The sequence below is a fragment of the Oncorhynchus gorbuscha genome, linkage group LG19 (assembly GCF_021184085.1).
Source record: "Oncorhynchus gorbuscha isolate QuinsamMale2020 ecotype Even-year linkage group LG19, OgorEven_v1.0, whole genome shotgun sequence".
In the NCBI taxonomy this organism is placed as follows: Eukaryota; Metazoa; Chordata; class Actinopteri; order Salmoniformes; family Salmonidae; genus Oncorhynchus; species Oncorhynchus gorbuscha.
The window spans coordinates 62,815,274-62,839,580 of NC_060191.1; the positions used below are offsets into that span (position 1 = coordinate 62,815,274).

The following is a 24,307-nucleotide window of genomic DNA, read 5'->3' on the forward strand; positions in this document are numbered from 1 at the left end:
CTCATCAGACATTGAGTTAGACGGTGACTCATCAGACAGTGAGTTAGATGGTGACTCATTAGACAGTGACTCATCAGACAGTGAGTTAGACAGTGACTCATCAGACAGTGAGTTAGATGGTGACTCAACAGACATTGAGTTAGACAGTGACTCATCAGACAGTGAGTTAGACGGTGACTCATCAGACAGTGAGTTAGGCGGTGACTCATCAGACAGTGAGTTAGGTGGTGACTCATCAGGTGGTAACTCATCAATGGTGACTCATCAGGCGATGAGTTAGATGGTGAGTTAGGCGGTGACTCATCAGATGGTGAGTTAGGCAGTGACTCATCAGGTGGTAACTCATCAATGGTGACTCATCAGACGGTGACTCATCCATCAGGTGGTGACTCATCAGACGGTGATCCCCGGGACCACCCATACGTAGAATGTATGCACACATGACTGTAAGTCGCTTTGGATAAAAGCGTCTGCTAAATGGCATATATTATTTATTATATATTTAAGCAGTGACTCATCAGACATCGATTCATCATACATCGACTCATCAGACAGTGAGTTAGGTGGTGACTCATCAGACAGTGAGTTAGGTTGTGACTCACACAGACAAAAGCTCTTTCCCTGGCATAAATAGTTATCGGTCTTTTGTTTTTGAATGGTTGTTATTGTTTTAAAAAAATGCATATATATATATATAAAATAAAGAGTTTGAGAGGGGTAGTCGCCACATGGACACGTGTTTAACTATTAATTAATTGGCTAACAGACATGGCTGCCCATCTGTACTGTTGAGTCTGACATTGAGTTGGTAAGGCAGAGGGTCCTTAGCTAGGATAGGCTTGTCTGCCATGCTCCGATTTGGTCTGCTAAACATGGTCTATTTTTACAGACGATTGTGTCTGGGGCATTTGCTGTGCTGAAAAAGGGAGAGGGAGAGAGCAGAGCGTATGCCAAAATAGGAGAAAAGAGTCAGGAATAACAACCCCTCTCCATCTGACATTTACACAAGTGACACAGCTGCATGGAGCACATATGCATTGGGAAGATGACCATTTAGAAGACAAGGAGAGAGCATGTGCATACATATAACGCACATTGTGTGACACACAAACATACAGATAAATACAAGCACATAATGTATGCAACAAACACACTGTATGAACAAACACACACACTCTCACAGAGGGGGGTATGGAGGCAGCCAGGTACATTTGGGGGTTGGCCTAATCGCTCTCCCTGTTTCTCTTTCACACAGGCATACGCATTCCCTCTACTTTGTGAAGCCAGTGAGGCTAACATCAAAGCAGATATACCTTGGCTTTCACTCAGAGACAGAGAGGCAATTACATAACCTGTGAGCTCTTAACAAGACACGCACTGGAAACAACTTGTGCCTCAATCCTGTCTTCTGTCAAGGGAAATATTCAATCTGCCATGTTTTCCCTATAGTTATTAATGCTGATAAAACATAATAATAATCTAGCCTAAAGAATGGTAGTCATTCTGTTTCATTCCTGAAGCTGGAGGTGGAGGTACACTTCAAGACCAAAAGTATGTGGACACCTACTCGTCAAACATCTCATTCCAAAATTATGGACATTAATAGGGAGTTGGTCCCCCTTTGCTACTATAACAGCATCCACTCTTCTGGGAAGGCTTTCCACTAGATGTTTGAACATTGCTGCAGGGACTTACTTTGATTCAGCCACAAGAGCATTAGTGAGGTCGGGCACTGATGTTGGGTGATCAGGCCTGGCTCAGAGTTAGCGTTCCAATTCATCCCAAAGGTGTTTGGTGGGGTGGAGATCAGGGCTCTGTGCAGGTCAGTCAAGTTCTTCCACAACGATCTCGGCAAATCATTTCTGTATGGATCTCACTTTGTGCACAGGAGCAGGACAGGGCCTTCCCAAAATGTTGTCACAAAGTTGGAAGCACAGAATTGTCAAGAATGTCATTGCATGCTGTAGTGTTAAGATTCCCCTTCACTGGAACTAAGGGGCCTAGCATGACCTATGATAAACAGCCCCAGATCATTATTAATCCTCCAGCGAACTTTACAGTTGGCACTATGCATTGGGGCAGGTAGCATTCTCCTGGCATCTGCCAAACCCAGAATTGTCTGTTGGACTGCCAGATGGTGAAGCATGACTTATTACTCCAGAGAACGCCTTCACACTACTCCAGAGTCCAATGATGGTGAGCTTCACACCACTCTAGCCAATGCTTGGCATTGCACATGGTGATCTTAGGTTTATGTGAGGCTGCTCAGCCAGTTTGGAACTCGTAGTGGGTGTTGCAACTGAGGACTACACGCTACGCGCTTCAGCTGTTCCGTTCTCTGAGCTTTTGTGGCCTACCACTTTGCGGCTGAGCTGTCATTGCTCCTAAACGTTTCCACTTCACATTAACAGCACTTATAATTGACTGAGCAGCTTTTTTACTCCTATTTCATGACATCCAATTGGTAGTTACAGCCTTGTCCCAACACTGCAACTCCAGCCTCAACTCTTGAGAGGCAAAGGTCGGGAGCCTTGAGACCTCCGAAACACGACCCCGCCAAGCCGCACTGCTTCTTGACACACTGCTCGCTTAACCCTGAAGCCAGCCGCACCAATGTGTTGGAGGAAACATCATACAGCTGGCGACCGAAGTCAGCGTGTGTGCACCCAGCCCACCACAAGGAGTCACCATCCCCTAACCCAGATGACACTGGGCCAATTGTGCGCCGCCTCACGGGTCTCCCTGGGATCAAACCCGAGTTTGTAGTGACGCCTCTAGCAGTGCAGTGTATTAGACCTCTGCCCCAATTGGGAGGCCCTAGCAGGGTAGAAATTTGACGAACTGACTTGTTGGAAAGGTGGCATCATACTGCCAATGTTTGTCTATGGAGATTGCATGGTTGTGTGCCTGATTTTATACTGTGCCTGAAATAACCGAATCTACTAATTTGAAGGGTTGCCAACATACTTTTGTATATATAGTGTATTTCCTGCACCTTGAGGGTGCTCAGCGTGAGGCTGCTCAGGTCTGGACATTATAGACACATGATCGTATACAAATGTTACAAAATGTTTGAAATTATGTTTTAGTCAAACATTACATCTGTTTGGGCTTCTTAGGGTTAAGTACCTTGCTCAAGGACACATCTACAGATTAACCAGCAGCTGAATCTAGTTGATGATCCCTACTGTAACGGCTTTCTTCTGTGGACGAAGGATCGGACCAAAGCGCAGCGTGGTTAGTGTTCAACATGTTTAATAAAGACAATAAACGTGGACACTACAAAATACAAAACAACAAATGTGAAAAACAGAACCAGTCCTATCTGGTGCATAGACACAAAGACAGAAGACAACCACCCACAAAACCCAACACAAAACAGGCTACCTAAATATGGTTCCCAATCAGAGACAATGACTAACACCTGCCTCTGATTGAGAACCATATCAGGCCAAACATAGAAACAGGAAAACTAGACACACAACATAGAATGCCCACTCAGCTCACGTCCTGACCAACACTAAAACAAAGAAAACACAAAATAACTATGGTCAGAACGTGACACCTGTCTTAAAATCTACAACCTTTTGCATATGATTCATCCAACAGTTTGTTGATGTAGTCTAGGCTTACTTAACGCTCATAAGAAAAAATAGACCTACAGAGAATGTAAACACATGGCGCAATGCTTCATGCTCCCTTGAGGCTGAAGTAAGGCAGGAAAGTGGGTGGAAGGAGGCGCCCTGGTAAATAACCAAAGAAATGTATAGCCTATGTATGACCGGTCTTCCAGCACAGTCAAACTAGCTCACCTCTTTGTGTCCCTAGACAGCAAACTCACATATATACCATGTGGCCCTGCTGATAAGTCAGAAACACACAGCAGGGCAGCCAGTGGTGAGATGAGAAACACTTTATAGCCACCATATAGGAGAAATGGAAAAGAACCCTCTAGAATTCCAGACGTTGAAGTTTAATTTGGTGAAGATCAGCTAGGCTATAACTTGTGGGCAGGCCTGAAAGGATGTCAAGTAGCCTGGTTCTAAAATCAAATGTCCTCGTGGTGTGAGGGCTGTAGCTTGTAAACAACTGTGTTGTGACTCTTCAACCCTTTCTCCAAATGAATTTGTTCCTTTAAAATCAGTATGGAACAATATATAGTCTCCTATATCCTAAACCTGGGGAGCATCATAAGCTAGGCAATGGCACAAAGTCTGGGGAGGATGTCATGTTGGACATTTCGAAAGGAGAAATATATTTCTCTGGGGAGGGTCCTCTTCAGATAGACAACTCTCCCAGCAAATCACAAGTTTGTTTAAAATGCGAGTGGGAAATGTGCTCATGTTTATCATGTTGAGCTAACTCAACAAGCGGATATGGAAGCTAAGTTACCAGTGATGCGGTTCCCATTTCTGACTTGTCCTCTCTATCCCAACCAAGGACCCAGGGTTCTAGTCTGGAAGCACGCTTTCGACTGTGCCCAGAGGACATTATTGCAGTGCTTATGTCAGCCTCTACTCTGAGCGCGTACTATGTTAGCTGTGATAGGCCGCTACAGGATAGTCGAGGCGTGCCAGTTCATTTTCACGCCCTGATAACGCTAAATTGATGTTGTGAGAGAAGCATAATCTTTGCCCTCGTTTGCCTCCAATGGTGTTCAAACTGAGATAACGGAGACTTTAACCTGTGAGTGTGTGACAAATGCTGTGGGCCTGTGAGTCTCTTGGGTGAGAAATTAAGCTTCATCTTGTGCTATCTGCAGTTATCCTTGCACAAATTATCTCTCTGTGTCTCTCTGTCTCTGTCTCTTTCATATTCAGTACCAGTCAAAAGTTTGTACTATTTTCTACATTGTAGAATAATAGTGAAGACATCAAAACTATGAAATAACACATATGGAATCACGTAGTAACCAAAAAACTGATAAACAAATCAAACTTGATTTCATATTAGAGATTCTTCAAAGTAGCCACCCTTTGCCTTCTCCTCTGAACAGTTGATGCTGAGATGTGGCTGTTACTTGAACGCTGTGAAGCATTTATTTGGGCTGCAATTTCAAGAGCTTTGCACACTCTTGGGATTATCTCAACCAACTTCATGAAGTAGTCACCTGGAATTCGTTTCAATTAACAGGTGTGCCTTACTAAAAGTTAATTTGTGCAATTTCTTTCCTTCTTAATGCGTTTGAGCCAATCAGGGGTGGTATACAGAACATAGCCCTATTTGGTAAAAGACCAAGTCCACATTATGGCAGGAACAGCTCAAATAATCAAAGAGAAATGATAGTCCATCATCACTTTAAGACATGGTGATCAGTCAATCCAGTTTCTTCAAGTGCAGTCGCGAAAACCATCTAGCGCTATGATGAAACTAGCTCTCATGAGGACCACCACAGGAATGGAACACACAGAGTCACCTCTGCTGCAGAGGATAAGTTCATTAGAGTTACCAGCCTCAGAAATTGCAGCCCAAATAAATGCTTCACAGAGTTAAAGTAACAGACACATCTCAACATCAACTGTTCAGAGGATACTGTGTGAATCAGGCCTTCATGGTTGAATTGCTGCAAAGAAACCACTACTAAAGGACACCAATATTAAGAAGAGACTTGCTTGGGCCAAGAAACAGAAGCAATGGACATTAGACCAGTGGAAATATGTCCTTTGGTCTGATGAGTCCAAATTTGAGATTTTTGGTTCCAACCGCTATGTCTTAGTGAGACGCAGAGTAGGTGAACAGATTATTTCTGCATGTGTGGTTCCCACCGTGAAGCATGGAGGAGGACGTGTGATGGTGTGGGGTGCTTTGCTGATGACACTGTCTTTGATTTATTTGGAATTCAAGGCACACTTAACCAGAATGACTACCATAGCATTCTGTAGCTATATGCCATCCCATCTGGTTTGTGCTTAGTGGGACTATCTATCATTTGTTTTTCAACAGGAAAATGACCCAAAAAATACCTTCAGGCTGTGTAAGGACTATTTGACCAAGGAGAGTGATGAAGTGCTGCATCAGATGACCTGGTCTCAACAATCATCCAACCGCAACCCAATTGACATTGTTAGGGGTGAGTTGGACAGCAGAGTGAAGGAAAAGCAGTCAACAAGTGCTCAGCATATGTGGGAACTCATTCATGACAGTTTGAAAAGCATTCCAGGTGAAGCTGGTTGAGAGAATGCCAAGAGTGTGCAAAGCTGTCATCAAGGCAAAGGGTGGCTACTTTGAAGAATCTCAAATATAAAATATATTTAGATTTGTTTAATACTTTTTTGGTTGGTAAAGTATTCCATATTTATTATTTCATAGTTGAGATGTCTTTACTATTATTCTACAGTGTAGAAAATATAACAAATAAAGTAAAGCCCTTGAATGAGTCAGTGTGCCCAAATGTTTGACTGGTACTGTATATATAACTGTGGGGGTGATAATATAGCATGCTGGAACTGGTTGAGGGAGCTCATATTATAGGAGATGGTGCTCCCCAGAAGCACAGAGAGGAGGTGCACAATACCCACTGGGTATGGAAGTCTGTTCAACATTTAGTTTTGAATTACATTTGGTTGAGTTGTCAACTAACGTAAAATCAACAAAAAAGTCACAATGTCTTTGACAAAATACGAAATTGCCTCATGTAGATAACATTTTGCGAATTAAATCAGTTTTCCATGTTGTTTCAACATCATATTACATTTTTGATTGAAATGACGTGGAAACAACGTTGATTCAACCAGTTTTTGCCCAGTGGGTCGGACACATTCCGGTCCCTCATAAGCAATTCGCTCCCGATGGTGCTAGCCAGTCTCCTCTTCATACTCGCAACTTCACACTTTTTTTTGTAGTGAAGAGGTTGGACGGAGCAGGCATCTGTTGTCGAATGATAGGCAATTCAATGTAATACAACATTGTTTCCAGAAGGCGTAGCACAGACAGACAGAAATCTCCTTCTAATTAATAAACAGAATCAAACCAATCAAAGAATGGCTTGTCACCGCGCCTGAGCAAAACAATACTCATGAAAAGCATTGCTGAGCTCGGTTTCGAAGCACGAGTTGATGAATCTGCCTCTCGGATATATCCTCCTGAATACAAGCATACCGTCTGGCTCTCGCTATCGTGTCTGATTTCGCGGTGGATTCGCAATTCCGAGCAGCTTTTAAAACAAATCATTCAGACCGCAGCCAGACTTTGCCAGAGGTAAAGACCAGCATAGAAGAGAGTTTATAGGCGCGTTCACACTGGGATAACAGCTGGACTGGATATGCTAATGTACTGCCAGGAATGACGGCACTGAGCACCCACGAGCCTTCTCATGTATCTGATCGATAGGGGATATTAGGGCCAGCTGGCCAGAGCGGGCACAGTTATAAACAACTCGATGACGGCGCGGCTCACTCTAAGCAAGTTGAGAAACAGTGTGCATCACAGACTGTCGAAACCAAGCGCCCACCGCGACGTTAAACATATTCAGCTGTCAAATAGGCTAGAAGTCTACTTTCGCAACAACATGTCACTGTTTTGCCAGGACAGCGGTGTTTGAATGACTCGGACAGGGAGGACATACGTTGGCAGCCCTAAGGTTTTCGACATGCCAGAGAATGTTTCGTTCTCCAGGAACCGCACGGTTCTGGACACGCGGCCGGGGACGCGTCCCGCATGGGCTATCACGGTACTGGCCAGCGTGCTGATCTTCACCACGGTGGTGGATGTCTTGGGCAATTTGCTGGTTATCATTTCAGTGCTTAGGAACCGGAAACTTAGAAATGCGGGTAAGGGGATAATGATTGTTTGTCTCTTTGTATGTGTGTGTGTGTGTTCACTCGCGAGAGAGACGGACAAAGATGGCACCAGTAGTTATACCTTAATATTGTTTAAAGATTTGGCATGACTTTGACATATCAACCAATGCAATAGTTATCTTCTAAATGCAATTATAAGGAGAGATTCTGAAAATACGATTTCGTTCTCGTGCGTTATCTGAATCCCTGAGCGGTCTCATTCACACCAATAAGCCTACACGCAAGACTCCACATATGAATGAGACTGCTGAAAATAGTGAATGGATTCCTCCAATGCAGAATGATTTAGTTCACTTTATGCACATATAAAATTAAGATTGTATCGAATGTTGACGATTTGAGTATGAATCACTTTTTGTTATGGAAAATGTTATATCCTATTGGCTGTAATGTGTTTTAATAACCTATGGCAATGCTTTGTCAGTCATTCATCAGTCACTTGTGAGGATTCTGCAGGCAGTTCTCAGATTTTATGGAGCCACTCAATTCCTACCAAAAAATGTAAGCATAAATTGCATCGATTATGAAGAGGGTAAAAGATTGCAATCCCATGGGATTATTTTGTTTAGTTTACTTTATTGTTGATAGACCTATAGTTTATGCATTAATCGTTGTTTTATTCAATATTGATCATGTTGTTTTTAGATTTATTTTTTATTTTAATAAGTAAATAGCCATGTTTTTGTGTGCATAAACCGGGGCCTAAACTTTTATTTCCAGTGTGGGTTTTGCAAACCTTTTTCATATGCCTGCCGAGGCCATACTGGAAATGCAAAAGGGAAGACGGTATAAAAATGATGGATTCCCGCCAGGGGTATCCAAACAGAGCGGCAAGAAATCCGCTCCAACACATCGACAGCCGTGTTATTGTTGCAAACACATGATGTGCCCATACGGGTGAGATACAATGGGTCTATTTTGTTTGGCTTTGTCACAGTGGTCTAGTAGCTGTTATCTAGGTTACTGATTAATATTGGAATATATGTTTGAAAACAGAATGCACATTTAGCTGTGATGGTTTGGGGGGTTTAAAGCAGGGACCGGGAATAGTTTTAATACTCATGGTTAATTCCAGTCTGTTTTGCCTAATACTGAGTGCTCAAATCCCGGTGTTTCTTCCCTTATGGTATGGTCCAGATGTTGACTGTTGGAGTTTGGAGCCAATGGCCGACCTTCCGTACCCGCTCTGTTTCCCTGTCTCTGTCTCTCTGTAGCACGTTATCAGCAGTCCCAGTCGTTATTTATAAGTCCTCGGTTCACTTGCTTTTATTCTTGCTGAGAAGCATCATCTACCAGGGGCGTCATGTACCCTAAAAATCAGAGGGGACAGCTTTTTCCTGCAATCTAGAGCCATAATCATTATGCTTATTTCTCTTATTCAGTACATTTAGTAAGAACAGTGGTAGAGACTCCTCCACCCTCCACTCATTCAAACGTAGGTGTGGATCCTCCAGTCTGACCCCTCTGCTGTCTCTGGCTCCACACCCACCCTGGTCCGGCCATCTAGATGTGTGAAGGTTAGTACCTTTTATGTAGGGAAGCGAATTAAAAAAATATATATATTACCATAGCATTTTTGTATGTTCTCTATAATTATGCACTTGGAAATGTATCACTTGACCAATTCGGCCACTTGGGTGCTTTTGGGCAAACTTGTGAGGGACTTGATACAAAATATTATGGATATCTCATATTCTTGAATGTATCAGTCTGAAACTGCGCACACACACACTGCTGCCCTCTTATGGACGACATTTAAATTACACCCAACTTCCTGTGTCAATATATGGCCTTTTTTTGCATTTCAAAGATGATGCAATAAAAATAGAAAGTGCCAGTTGTTTTTTGTTTTTTTATCTTTCACCGGATATAATGTGTTATATTCTCCAACATTCATTTCACATATACACAAACTTAAGTGTTTCCTTTCAAATAGCATGTCCCTGCTTCAGGTCCTGAGCTACAAGCAGTTAGGTTTGGGTATGTCATTTTAGGCTGAAATTGAGATGAAGGGTCCGATCCTTATTAACTAGCTAACGTTGCCAATGAAAGGAAGGTTAGTTAGCAAGCAACAAAAACATGTAAGCGTGTACTGTAGACCGTTTTGCTAACATGAAAGAGAGAAGGATGGCATTGGCGTTTCGGGCACGCACACACAAACTAGAACCATCATATTTAGCTTACATTGATTGGAGAAAATTATTTTGGGGTATCTTTTAGTTGTCACTGTATTAGATGATTTGATGATGTGGGGTGGCAGGGTAGCCTAGTGGTTAGTGTTGGACTAGTAACCGAAAGGTTGCAAGTTAGAATCCCCGAGCTGACAAGGTAATTAACCCACTGTTCCTAGGCCGTCATCGAAAGTAAGAATTTGTTCTTAACTGACTTGCCTAGTAAAATAAAGGAAAAATTAAAATGTCGAAATATTGAAGTTGAAATGGTGCTGGAATAGTGGAGGTAGCTCCTGTTTCTTTGCGACTTGCGGTAACTCTATGTGGTGCTAAATCAATAGTTGTTTAATAGTACGAAAATGTCGGAAACATTAACTGTTTGTTACATGCGATATGCTTTGTGCTTTTCTGTTTTGCGATGAAACAAAGGTGTGGTTGAATTTATTCTGCCACTTTGTCTTCTTATTGTCTCGGTTTTAGGCCTATATCACGGTCCCAAGGTATTTGAACTCCGAGTGTATAGAGAAAACAACGCAATTATCACAGCACATGGATTGTAATATGGCTTTTTCCCCTGGCTTGGCTTCCCCAGTGATTTTACCCACGCACCAATACTGCTCAACACACACATAAACATAATTGATTGTGGATGTGCGTAATCCCATGACTCTGGATCAAAAGGTTGCGTGTTTGATACCAGTTGTGGAGAGTGTTTTTCATTTTTCGTTTGAACCCTATCCCAAACTTTAACCCTTAGAAAAGTAACGTTATTTATAACAAGGGTTACATGGAGAAAATTGGACCTCTGAAATGAAAAATATATATTTTACCCGAACCCTTCCTGAACCCTTGAACAAAACAACCATAAAGTGTATAGCAGGGAACATGTCTACCGTTTACCTTCACTTTTTTTGGAAAGACCAGAGCCTTTTTATGAGCATTTTTAGAAACTGTTCATTGTCCTGTAAGCATTGCATGGCAACGCAGGAATTTTGCCCACGGAGCTGGGGACCAGAATGTTGTGGTTTTTCGCAGACGACCGTGGACAAAAGTAGGAGTGGAAAGATCTCCTTTATAGTAAAAGTATTGCATGACTCTATTGTACTGTATCATCGTATTTGCCGAGAAAAAAATGTGTTTTATAAACATTTCATGCAATTCTACGTCATTTTACATATTAGCAGAATATGTTATAATACCACACAAATTACCGAAATTACAAAGAATGGACAGGCCTACGTGTTCATCTCATCATATTTATCCAATGCCAAATCAGTGTGTATTGTTTGCAACGAAACAGTCCCTGTTTGCAGATAACATATCTGAGACATCATTAGGAATCTGAGCAAGGTACTTTCAAAAGTTAGGCCTATAGCTTTCCACCTCAGACAGAGTAGGCCTTCTGACGCAGACAAATGTAAGCCGGCTGGCTACTATTCTTCCACGGCTTAACCCAACGAGAGGTCACAAGTGTTTTCCTAAAAGCCTTCTGGGTTTAAACCTCTTCTTTTGTACAGACAGTGAATAGTTTAATCAATTGATAGTGACATAATTAGATTACTTCCCAGGCAAAGTACATGTTTTGTCTCCTCGGCTATAGAAGGTTGTAGCTCAGTCTCTGAATGTCAAATAAACGAAACGATGATATCGCTATATACATCGTCATCGTCATCTATTTCCTGTTTTTTTACAGCTTGTTTCTAGCACGGACCAAAGCGCCATTATAGATCACTTTATATAATGGTTCAGTTTAATTTTAAAAAAAATCTTAAGCGAACAAAGGCCTGTGCTTTTTACCATTTTCCTTAATAAAAGGTAGGGCTATAGCATACCCTCTCACACCCCCTAAATTCGAGTCTTGGTTTTGACTTACCTGCACTTCACTGACACGGAGGTAGGCTATTCAAAGAGTGCATGGTGGGTGAAGGAATTTACTGACACATCTATGGATACAGAAGTCTATAGCCACATTAGTCTGTCAAACGGGTAGGCCTGCCTATTATTTCGAAATAGGAAGAAATCGGCTCCAACACAAAGCCCTCTTGTTTAGTAAAGTCTAATTAAAATGAAGATGGTTGAAATTAATTATGCCTACTCAAATTTGCCCACTTTCCGCGCAATGAGCTGTCGATTTCTGATTGATTGTGCTGCGGCTGCTGCTTCAAGTTTCAGCACCACAATGTAAATGACTCGAATCTGTGTTATTGTTGTCTTACTATGATCACGGGCAAGAAACATATTATTTTAAATATAAGCAATTATAGCAAGCTATCAAAGTTGACCTCTGGTCCTGCCTCTTTCATTACAATGGGCTATAGGTAGTCGCACGCAACATTTTTTGGACTACACTTAATTAATCGACAATTATTTCCGGAAGAAGCATTTGACTCTCCTGAACTTCCACCATAGGCGTACACAGCACAGCCATTAGATAGGCAGCACAAACAACGTTTTTGATCAGCAAGAGCAGAGCAGGCCCCAGGGTTGGAATAGCAATTGCAGTGTAATGCCTGGTTGTATTTGCACCATCCCAGCATCTCTTACAAATGTAGCTTTGCTCTGAGCTTCTCCAAGTATGCACTTCGTAGTCTATAGCCTATAGGCCATGGATCATTTGATTGAGACCACACTAACTAGCCTGTTGTCGCACTTGATATTGTGTGCCCAACGAAGAATCAGAGATTAGGAACGGCATCGGGCGTACATCCATATATAACCTAATATTGACATTTCATAAATTACAAATTAGATGACCCTCCCCTGGACTAGATGAAAAAAAAAATACTGAACCCTCCATTGACTGAAATTGAAGAAGCATTTCCCTCCCCCGTTTTCCTCCAGGTACCAATTCAGTAAATGTTTATCCATCCCTTACCTTAACCATTCAGAATGCGTAATGCCATTACGCTGGATCAGAAGGTTGCGTGTTTGATCCTGTTTTGTGTTGTTGTTGGTTGTTTTAACCCCCTAGAGACGATGTCAGCACCCCACCGGAAATCGAATTAGCATAATACACATCTGTCCGTTTAACATAGAGATCTGTTGTTTTGCTCTGGATGTGTCTCAATCCACCTCATCTGCCGATGTGGAACACATCTGCGGTGAAAGGTGACAAAACAACAGATCTCTATCACAAAATTGTCTGTAGCATAGGAACCCCCACAAGTGTCTCGGTATAGTGGATGTTCCAACCTCTTTCTGTAGCGTATGATCAGTTTAGGCTACACACTAATATGATCCCTCTTTGGAAAGGTGAGACTCTCTCGAACAGGTACATGATAGTCTGCTCTAGGATGCCCACAGGCCTGACAAGACTCGTCTGAATGTCCCCGGAGCAGTTGAAAAAAATTAAGTATATATGGAGACTGTTTAGTGCCAAAAGTAACGGGTTAAATACATGTAAAAAAATTAATAAAATAAAAAAGATCTGCAAAAGTTTTCCTAATATTTCTAATATCTCTCAAATATAGGACAAACACTTCAGAACAAACTTCCTTTAGATTTTTTTGGGAGGGGACTATCTATTGTTCCATGTAATTCATCTGTTATTCAATGCATTTGTATGACCAAATAGCAGTAAGGCCAAATGTAATTTTCCGGCTAATTTGTAAATATATTTTATAGATACTTCAAGGGGTCTTAAAATTCAAAATCAAATAGCTAATGACCTTCTTAAAGCAATTCCATATATCTTAGAGGAATGGTGTATCAAATCACCCAGTCACTACAAAGATACAGTGTCCTTCCTAATCTAGTTGCCGGAGAGGAAGGAAACCGCGCAGGGATTTCACCATGAATCCAATGGTGACATTTAAACAGTTACAGAGTTTAATGGCTGTGATAGGAGAAAACTGAGGATGGATCAATAACATTGTACTTACGCCAAAATACTAACCTAAATGACAGTGAAAAGAAGGAAACCTGTATAGAATACAAATATTCCAAAACATGCGTCCTGTTTCAACAAGGCACTAAATAAATACTGCAACAAAATAAATGTAGCAAAGCAATTCATTTTTTGTCCTGAATACAAAGTGTTATGTTTGGGTTAAATCCAACACAACACATTACTGAGTACCACTCTCCAAATTTTCCAGCATAGTGGTGGCTGCATCATGTTATGTGTATGCTTGGTTCAGTCTGCTTTCCACCAGACACTGGGAGATGAATTCACCTTTCAGCAGGACAATAACCCAGGGGCGCACATTTCACTGGGGAATGTGATACAAAATGAGGCAACGGTGTACTTTAGAACCTTGCGTACGCTTTCAAGCGGTCGGGTAGGCTGTTTGGAGTGTTTATCCGACTGGATAAAACATTATATATAAAAATAAATATGTCCCCCCCACTTCTAAAACCAATGTTGTGCCCCTGCAATAACCTAAAACACAATCTACACTGGAGTTGCTAACCAAGAAGACAGTGAATGTACCAGAGGGGCTGAGTCACAGTTTATTTATTATTATTATTTTAACCTTTATTTAACTAGGCAAGTCAGTTAAGAACAAATTCTTATTTTCAATGACAGCCTAGGAACAGTGGGTTAACTGCCTGTTCAGGGGCAGAAGAACAGATTTGTACCTTGTCAGCTCGGGGATTTGAACTTGCAACCTTTCGGTTACTAGACCAACACTCTAACCACTAGGCTACCCTGCCGCCCCAAACTTAAATCTGGTTGAAAGTCTATGACAAGACCGGAAAATGGTTTTCTAGCAATGATCAACACCCAATTTGACAAAGCTTGAAGAATTTTGAAAATAATCATGGGCAAATGTTGCACAATTCAGGTATGGAATGCTCTAAAAGACTTACCCAGAAAGACTCATATGGAGTATGACTCGGGTGTGAATAGTTATGTAAATTCATATTTCTGTACTTCATTTTCAATACATTTGCAAAAATGTCTAAAAACATGTTAGACATAAAAACAAATTGAATCCATCTTGAATTCAGGCTGTAACACAACAAAATATGGAATGAGTCAAAGTATGTGAATACTTTCTGAAGGCACTGTATCCCCTAACCTTAACTCTTACCTTAACAGAATGAGTGCCTTAATGAACGATACAGAGTAGAAGGAGCAACTAAAACAGAACGAGTGCCTTACCTTTAGAACGAGTGCCTTACCTTTAGAACGAGTGCCTTACCTTTAGAACGAGTGCCTTACCTTTAGAACGAGTGCCTTACCTTTAGAACGAGTGCCTTACCTTTAGAACGAGTGCCTTACCTTTAGAACGAGTGCCTTACCTTTAGAACGAGTGCCTTACCTTTAGAACGAGTGCCTTACCTTTAGAACGAGTGCCTTACCTTTAGAACGAGTGCCTTACCTTTAGAACGAGTGCCTTACCTTTAGAACGAGTGCCTTACCTTTAGAACGAGTGCCTTACCTTTAGAACGAGTGCCTTACCTTTAGAACGAGTGCCTTACCTTTAGAACGAGTGCCTTACCTTTAGAACGAGTGCCTTACCTTTAGAACGAGTGCCTTACCTTTAGAACGAGTGCCTTACCTTTAGAACGAGTGCCTTACCTTTAGAACGAGTGCCTTACCTTTAGAACGAGTGCCTTACCTTTAGAACGAGTGCCTTACCTTTAGAACGAGTGCCTTACCTTTAGAACGAGTGCCTTACCTTTAGAACGAGTGCCTTACCTTTAGAACGAGTGCCTTTAGACCCTTACCTTTAGAACGAGTGCCTTACCTTTAGAACGAGTGCCTTACCTTTAGAACGAGTGCCTTACCTTTAGAACGAGTGCCTTACCTTTAGAACGAGTGCCTTACCTTTAGAACGAGTGCCTTACCTTTAGAACGAGTGCCTTACCTTTAGAACGAGTGCCTTACCTTTAGAACGAGTGCCTTACCTTTAGAACGAGTGCCTTACCTTTAGAACGAGTGCCTTACCTTTAGAACGAGTGCCTTACCTTTAGAACGAGTGCCTTACCTTTAGAACGAGTGCCTTACCTTTAGAACGAGTGCCTTACCTTTAGAACGAGTGCCTTACCTTTAGAACGAGTGCCTTACCTTTAGAACGAGTGCCTTACCTTTAGAACGAGTGCCTTACCTTTAGAACGAGTGCCTTACCTTTAGAACGAGTGCCTTACCTTTAGAACGAGTGCCTTACCTTTAGAACGAGTGCCTTACCTTTAGAACGAGTGCCTTACCTTTAGAACGAGTGCCTTACCTTCAGAGTAGCAGGAGCAACCAAAACACTTAAACATTTGACGTTTGGAGCAACTTTGAAATTTGTCATTTGGAGTGCGTGGATGAGCGTTTCATTCTGCAGTGAGACTGTTGCGTGGTGGCCCAACGCCCTATTAAGACAATTTATGTCAATTTAAGGGAAATTGTTCTGTCAAAAAGTCTAACCACCCATGCTGCTTGTGGAGTTAAGCTTAAGACGGATCAAAAAAAGTTGTTTGAATTTGATTTGAATGAAGGAGTTCTGATGATGTTGACTCAGGTGATGTCTGGGGCAGGACGGTTACACCTATCACCTGGGTCTCTGCCTGCATCTCTGCTCTGTTTCCATCAGGGTCATCTCTCCATCTATCCTGTCCTCCCTCTTGTTGCCTCTCCCTTTCTCTCTGCGGGACTCCATGGCTAGAGTTCTGCATGTGTGTTGAGTCGGAGTAGAGACAGAACACAGGTTCTCTTACATGGTGCACTCTGCATATGGTATAATAATTAGGGTGAGTTTGAGTTGATTGATTCTTGCTCACAAATCAAACTGGGGGAAAAAAGCTACATTTACATAAATAAACCCACTTAAAATACCTAATACATTGCATTAATAGAATAGAGGACACTTAAAACATCACATGACATGTTTTCATGATAGAAACTGAAATGTTAATAATAAGAGCCTACAGCAGATAGTGGTCAAAAGTCATGCATGGGGCAGCAGCTCCCTGCTTCTGAATTGGATCACTTGATATTTACTTGACAACTTATCATTGTGCACACAGACGTCATTCTTATTTCACTCTATGACGTAGTTCTCTCAGTTTCAATCCTTTCAAGGGATCAGCGCCTGTGTGTGTGTATTGACCTATAGGAGAACAAATAAAATGTTTTATTGCCACATACACCAGATAGGTGCAGTGAAATGTGTTGTTTTACAGGGTCAGACATAGTAGTACAGTGCCCAAGAGTAAATTAGGGTTAAGTGCCTTGCTCAAGGGCAAATCGACAGATAGTTGACCTTGGGTATTCAAAACCAGCAACCTTTCGTTTACTGACCCAACACTCTAACTGCTAGGCCACCTGAGACCCCCATAGTCGGTGTGGATGAGGGGGGATCCGTGGGTGACCCTCTCATGGACCCCATTAATATGCTCGTTAACACGTCCCAGAGCTCTCCTCTTCCCCACTCTCAATGAACAGGAGCCAATTAAAGGCAGTCATAGAGGTCTTCTTCCTGAGTGTGTCGGGGGAACACCAATAGAGCCAGGCCTCGTCGCACACACAGGGCCGGAGCACATTGGCAGCACAGCGGATTCTCTCTCTCTCTCTCACTCTCACTCTCACACTGTCCCACTCCTCTGTCCCCTTGCTGCTTGCTCGGGTTTCCTCTTTCCTATCACCCTCTCTATCTCTATCTATCTCCCTTGTTGAGTGTGTCAGCACTGGGGAGGTGTTTGTGTGTGTGTGTGTGTGTAAATACCTAGCCATTTACAGCTCCCGCCATCCAACACAACTCCTCTTCACGATAACCATGACCTGCTGTCTGAATATTTAATTAGTAGAGCTATTTCAAATATTTTGGTTTGGGAAATGCCTCAGATTATTATCTGTCTGCTCCGACAGTCACTTTCTCTCTTTGTTACACCTTCCCCTACCTCCCCTTCCTCTACCGATTTCCCACTTTGTAACTCTCATCCCTCACTCTGTCTGTTCACTCCTCCTTCTCTACCTCCCACCCTCTTTTGTCTCTCCTCAATCTCTCCCTCTATCTCTCCTCCATCTCTGTCTCTCCTCCATCTGCATGTCCCCAGGCACCCTCATTTGTTGACTTCTGTGATCGAAAAAGCCTTGGTTTCATGCATATCAACATCAGAAGCCTCCTCCCTAAGTTTGTTTTACTCACTGCTTTAGCACACTCAGCTAACCCTGATGTCCTTGCCGTGTCTGAATCCTGGCTCAGGAAGGCCACCAAAAATTCCATACCCAACTATAACATTTTCCGTCAAGATAGAACTGCCAAAGGGGGAGGAGTTAGCCTGCAAAGTAATGTCATACTTTCCAGGTCCATACCCAAACAATTCGAACTACTAATTTTGAAAATGACTCTCTCCAGAAATAAGTCTCTCACTGTTGCCGCCTGCTTACCGACCCCCCTCAGCTCCCAGCTGTGCCCTGGACACCATTTGTGAATTGATCGCCCCCCATCTAGCTTCAGAGTTTGTTCTGTTAGGTGACCTAAACTGGGATATGCGTAACACCCCGGCAGTCCTACAATCTAAGCTAGACGCCCTCAATCTCACACAAATCATCAAGGAACCTACCAGGTACAACCCTAAATCTGTAAACAAGGGCACCCTCATAGACGTCATCCCGACCAACTGGCCCTCCAAATACACCTCCGCTGTCTTCAACCAGGATCTCAGTGCCTCATTGCCTGTATCAAGCTACGGAGCTGCAGTCAAACGACCACTCCTCATCACTGTCAAATGCTCCCTAAAACACTTCTGTGAGCAGGCCTTTCTAATCAACCTGGCCCGGGTATCCTGGAAGGACATTGACCTCATCCCATCAGTTGAGGATGCCTGGTCATTCTTTAAAAGTAACTTCCTCACCATTTTAGATAAGCATGCTCCGTTCAAAAAATGCAGAACTAAGAACAGATATAGCCCTTGGTTTACTCCAGACCTGACTGCCCTCGACCAGCACAAAAACATCCTGTGGCGGACTGCAATAGCATCGAAGAGTCCCCGTGATATGCAACTGTTCAGGGAAGTCAGGAACCAATACACGCAGTCAGTCAGGAAAGCTAAGGCCAGCTTCTTCAGGCAGAAGTTTGCATCCTGTAGCTCCAACTCCCAAAAGTTCTGGGACACTGTGAAGTCCATGGAGAACAAGAGCACCTCCTCCCAGCTGCCCACTGCACTGAGGCTAGGTAACACGGTCACCACCGATAAACCCATGATTATCGAAAACTTCAACAAGCATTTCTCAACGGCTGGCCATGTCTTCCGCCTGGCTACTCCAACCTCGGCCAACAGCCCCCCCCCCCCCGCAGCTACTCGCCCAAGCCTCTCCAGGTTCTCCTTTACCCAAATCCAGATAGCAGATGTTCTGAAAGAGCTGCAAAACCTGGACCCGTACAAATCAGCTGGGCTTGACAATTTGGACCCTATATTTCTGAAACTATCCGCCGCCATTGTCGCAACCCCTATTAGCAGCCTGTTCAACCTCTCTTTCATATCGTCTGAGATCCCCAAGGATTGGAAAGCTGCCGCAGTCATCCCCGTCTTCAAAGGGGGAGACACCCTGGACCCAAACTGTTACAGACCTATATCCATCCTGCCCTGCCTATCTAAGGATTCGAAAGCCAAGTCAACAAACTGGTCACTGACCATCTCGAATCCCACCGTACCTTCTCCGCTGTGCAATCTGGTTTCCGAGCCGGTCACGGGTGCACCTCAGCCACGCTCAAGGTACTAAACGATATCATAACCGAAATCGATAAAAGACAGTACTGTGCAGCCGTCTTCATCGACCTTGCCAAGGCTTTCGACTCTGTCAATCACTATATTCTTATCGGCAGACTCGGTAGCCTCGGTTTTTCGGATGACTGCCTTGCCTGGTTCACCAATTACTTTGCGGACAGAGTTCAGTGTGTCAAATCGGAGGGCATGCTGTCCGGTCCTCTGGCAGTCTCTATGGGGGTGACACAGGGTTCAATTCTCGGGCCGACTCCTTTCTCTGTATATATCAATGATGTTGCTCTTGCTGCGGGCGATTCCCTGATCCACCTCTACGCAGACGACACCATTCTATATACTTCCGGCCTGTCCTTGGACACTGTGCTATCTAACCTCCAAACGAGCTTCAATGCCATACAACACTCCTTCCGTGGCCTCCAACTGCTCTTAAACGCTAGTAAAACCCAATGCATGCTTTCCAACCGTTCGCTGCCTGCACCCGCACGCCTGACCAGCATTACCACCCTGGATGGTTCCGACCTTGAATATGTGGACATCTATAAGTACCTAAGTGTCTGGCTAGACCGTAAACTCTCCTTCCAGACTCATATCAAACATCTCCAATCGAAAATCAAGTCAAGTCTGCTTTCTATTCCGCAACAAAGCCTCCTTCACTCACGCCGCCAAACTTACCCTAGTAAAACTGACTATCCTACCGATCCTCGACTTCGGCGATGTCATCTACAAAATTGCTTCCAACACTCTACTCAGCAAACTGGATGCAGTTTATCACAGTGCCATCCGTTTTGTCACTGAAGCACCTTATACCACCCACCACTGTGACTTGTATGCTCTAGTCGGCTGGCCCTCGCTACATATTCGTCGCCAGACCCACTGGCTCCAGGTCATCTACAAGTCCATGCTAGGTAAAGCTCCGCCTTATCTCAGTTCACTGGTCACGATGGCAACACCCATCCGTAGCACGCGCTCCAGCAGGTGTATCTCACTGATCATCCCTAAAGCCAACACCTCATTTGGCCGCCTTTCGTTCCAGTTCTCTGCTGCCTGTGACTGGAACGAATTGCAAAAATCGCTGAAGTTGGAGACTTTTATCTCCCTCACCAACTTCAAACATCTGCTATCTGAGCAGCTAACCGATTGCTGCAGCTGTACATAGTCTATCGGTAAATAGCCCACCCATTTTTACCTACCTCATCCCCATACTGTTTTTATTTATTTACTTTTCTGCTCTTTTGCACACCAATATATCTACCTGTACATGACCATCTGATCATTTATCACTGCAGTGTTAATCTGCAAAATTGTAATTATTCGCTTACCTCCTCATGCCTTTTGCACACAATGTATATAGACTCCCCTTTTTTCTACTGTGTTATTGACTTGTTCATTGTTTACTCCATGTGGAACTCTGTGTTGTCTGTTCACACTGCTTTGCTTTGTCTTGGCCAGGTCGCAGTTGCAAATGAGAACCTGTTCTCAACTAGCCTACCTGGTTAAATAAAGGTGAAATAAAAAATAAAATAAAAATAAAAATCTCTGTCTCTCCTCTATCTCTGTCTCTCCTCTATCTCTGTCTCTCCTCTATCTCTGTCTCTCCTCTATCTCTGTCTCTCCTCCATCCCCGTCTCTCCTCCATCCCCGTCTCTCCTCCATCCCCGTCTCTCCTCCATCCCCGTCTCTCCTCCATCCCCGTCTCTCCTCCATCCCCGTCTCTCCTCCATCCCCGTCTCTCCTCCATCCCCGTCTCTCCTCCATCCCCGTCTCTCCTCCATCCCTCTCTCACTCCATCTCTCTCTCACTCCATCTCTCCCTACATCTCTCTCTCCTCCATCTCTGTCTCTCCTCCCTCTCTCACTCCATCTCTCTCTCCTCCATCCCCGTCTCTCCTCCATCCCCGTCTCTCCTCCATCCCCGTCTCTCCTCCATCCCCGTCTCTCCTCCATCCCCGTCTCTCCTCCATCTCTCTCTCACTCCATCTCTCCCTACATCTCTCTCTCCTCCATCTGTCTCTCCTCCCTCTCTCACTCCATCTCTCCCTACATCTCTCTCTCCTCCATCGCCGTCTCTCCTCCATCGCCGTCTCTCCTCCATCGCCGTCTCTCCTCCATCGCCGTCTCTCCTCCATTGCCGTCTCTCCTCCATCGCCGTCTCTCCTCCATCCCCGTCTCTCCTCCATCCCCGTCTCTCCTCCATCCCCGTCTCTCCTCCATCCCCGTCTCTCCTCCATCCCCGTCTCTCCTCCATCCCCGTCTCTCCTCCATCCCCGTCTCTCCTCCATCCCCGTCTCTCCTCTGTCTCTCCTCCATCTCTCTCTCCTCCATCTCTCTCTCCTCCATCTCTCTCTCCTCCATCTCTCTCTCCTCCATCCCTGTCTCTCCTCCATCCCTCACTCCATCTCTCCCTACATCTCTCTCTCCTCCATCGCCGTCTCTCCTCCATCCCCGTCTCTCCTCCATCGCCGTCTCTCCTCCATCCCCGTCTCTCCTCCATCCCCGTCTCTCCTCCATCCCCGTCTCTCCTCCATCCCCGTCTCTCCTCCATCCCCGTCTCTCCTCCATCCCCGTCTCTCCTCCATCCCCGTCTCTCCTCTGTCTCTCCTCTGTCTCTCTCTCCTCCATCTCTCTCTCCTCCATCTCTCTCTCCTCCATCCCTGTCTCTCCTCCATCCCTGTCTCTCCTCCATCTCTCACTCCATCTCTCCCTACATCTCTGTCTCTCCTCCATCTCTGTCTCTCCTCCATCTCTCACTCCATCTCTCCCTACATCTCTCTCTCCTCCATCTCTGTCTCTCCTCCATCTCTCACTCCATCTCTCCCTACATCTCTGTCTCTCCTCCATCTGTCTCTGTCTCTCTCCCTCTACCGCTCTCTCTCGCTCTCTCTACCTCTAAGTGTGGTCTTAAAACTAACCTCCAGACAGTGATCTGAACAAATTGGGTCGGACTATGGCCATCTCTTGAAGTGCTATGCCAGTTGGTTGCAGTTAGAGATAGGGAGGAAGAGAGGCAGGGAGGTCAGTAAAGGAAGAGGGAGTTAGAGAGAGATAGGGAAAGACGGAGGGAGTGTGTCTGTTTCTTTGTATTACAGTGTGTGGTTTGAGTGTGGCCAGTGGTGCTAAGCTGGTTGACAATTCTGAGAAAACCATGGGGGACAGGCTTTGATCTATAAGGCTCCTCTCCTTTGCTCCAAAGCACAAACTGGTTTTCTGACTGGTTTCTGAGTGCACTAATACTCTTTTCTGATTGGTTTCTGAGTGCACTAGTACTCTTTTCTGATTGGCTTCTGAGTGCACTAATACTCTTTTCTGATTGGTTTCTGAGTGCACTAATACTCTTTTCTGATTGGTTTCTGAGTGCACTAGTACTCTTTTCTGATTGGTTTCTGAGTGCACTAGTACTCTTTTCTGATTGGTTTCTGATTGCACTAGTACTCTTTGCTGATTGGTTTCTGAGTGCACTAGTACTCTTTGCTGATTGGTTTCTGAGTGCACTAGTACTCTTTGCTGATTGGTTTCTGAGTGCACTAGTACTCTTTGCTGATTGGTTTCTGAGTGCACTAGTACTCTTTTCTGATTGGTTTATGAGTGCACTAGTACTCTTTTCTGATTGGTTTATGAGTGCACTAGTACTCTTTTCTGATTGGTTTGAGTGCACTAGTACTCTTTTCTGATTGGTTTGAGTGCACTAATACTCTTTTCCGATTGTTTCTGAGTGCACTAGTACTCTTTTCTGATTGGTTTCTGAGTGCACTAGTACTCTTTTCTGATTGGTTTCTGAGTGCACTAGTACTCTTTTCTGATTGGTTTCTGAGTGCACTAGTACTATTATCTGATTGGTTTCTGAGTGCACTAGTACTCTTTGCTGATTGGTTTCTGATTGCACTAATACTCTTTTCTGATTGGTTTCTGAGTGGACTAATATTTTTATTTTTGTAATTTTTATTTATTTCACCTTTATTTAACCAGGTAGGCTAGTTGAGAACAAGTTCTCATTTGCAACTGCGACCTGGCCAAGATAAAGCATAGCAGTGTGAACAGACAACACAGAGTTAAAATCAAATCAAATTTTATTTGTCACATACACATGGTTAGCAGATGTTAGTGCGAGTGTAGCGAAATGCTTGTACACATGGAGTAAACAATGAACAAGGAGCCAGTGGGGTCTGACCTGGGGTCTGACCTGGAGCCAGTGGGTCTGGCGACGAATATGTAGCAAGGGCCAGCCGACTAGAGCATACAGGTTGCAGTGGTGGGTGGTATAAGGTGCTTTAGTGACAAAATGGATGGCACTGTGATAAACTGCATCCAGTTTGCTGAGTAGAGTGTTGGAAGCAATTTTGTAGATGACCTCGCCGAAGTCGAGGATCGGTAGGATAGTCAATAATACTATTTTCTGATTGGTTTCTGAGTGCACTAATACTCTTTTCTGAGTATACTTAGGCACTAGTTCTCTGAATGCACTAAAGCAGACTGGTCTCATTAAAGGGGCTTTTTGAGTCTGTTTCATGGTCATAGAGTAAAACATGAGAACTTTGCCACGTACAGTAGCCTACGTACTTTTACACAAAACTATCCACTGGCAAAAAACTCTTTCCTCGGTCAACTTTATCGTGGGTTTGAGTTCATAAAATACGGCACCATTTCATAAATGGATTGTGTGTGTTTCTGTGTGTGTGTGGTG

The 24,307-nt window shown here is 43.8% G+C and overlaps 1 protein-coding gene across 1 annotated transcript in view; it reads left to right on the plus strand.

Annotated features, from left to right (window-relative positions):
* The first annotated feature begins 7,005 nt into the window (after positions 1-7,005).
* LOC124005676 (melatonin receptor type 1B-B-like) overlaps positions 7,006-24,307 on the plus strand; it is a 137,843-nt gene continuing 120,541 nt past the window's right edge. The window contains 1 exon segment of the mRNA XM_046315123.1: positions 7,006-7,769. Coding sequence (XP_046171079.1) covers positions 7,541-7,769 — 229 coding nt within the window. The 5' untranslated portion in view covers positions 7,006-7,540.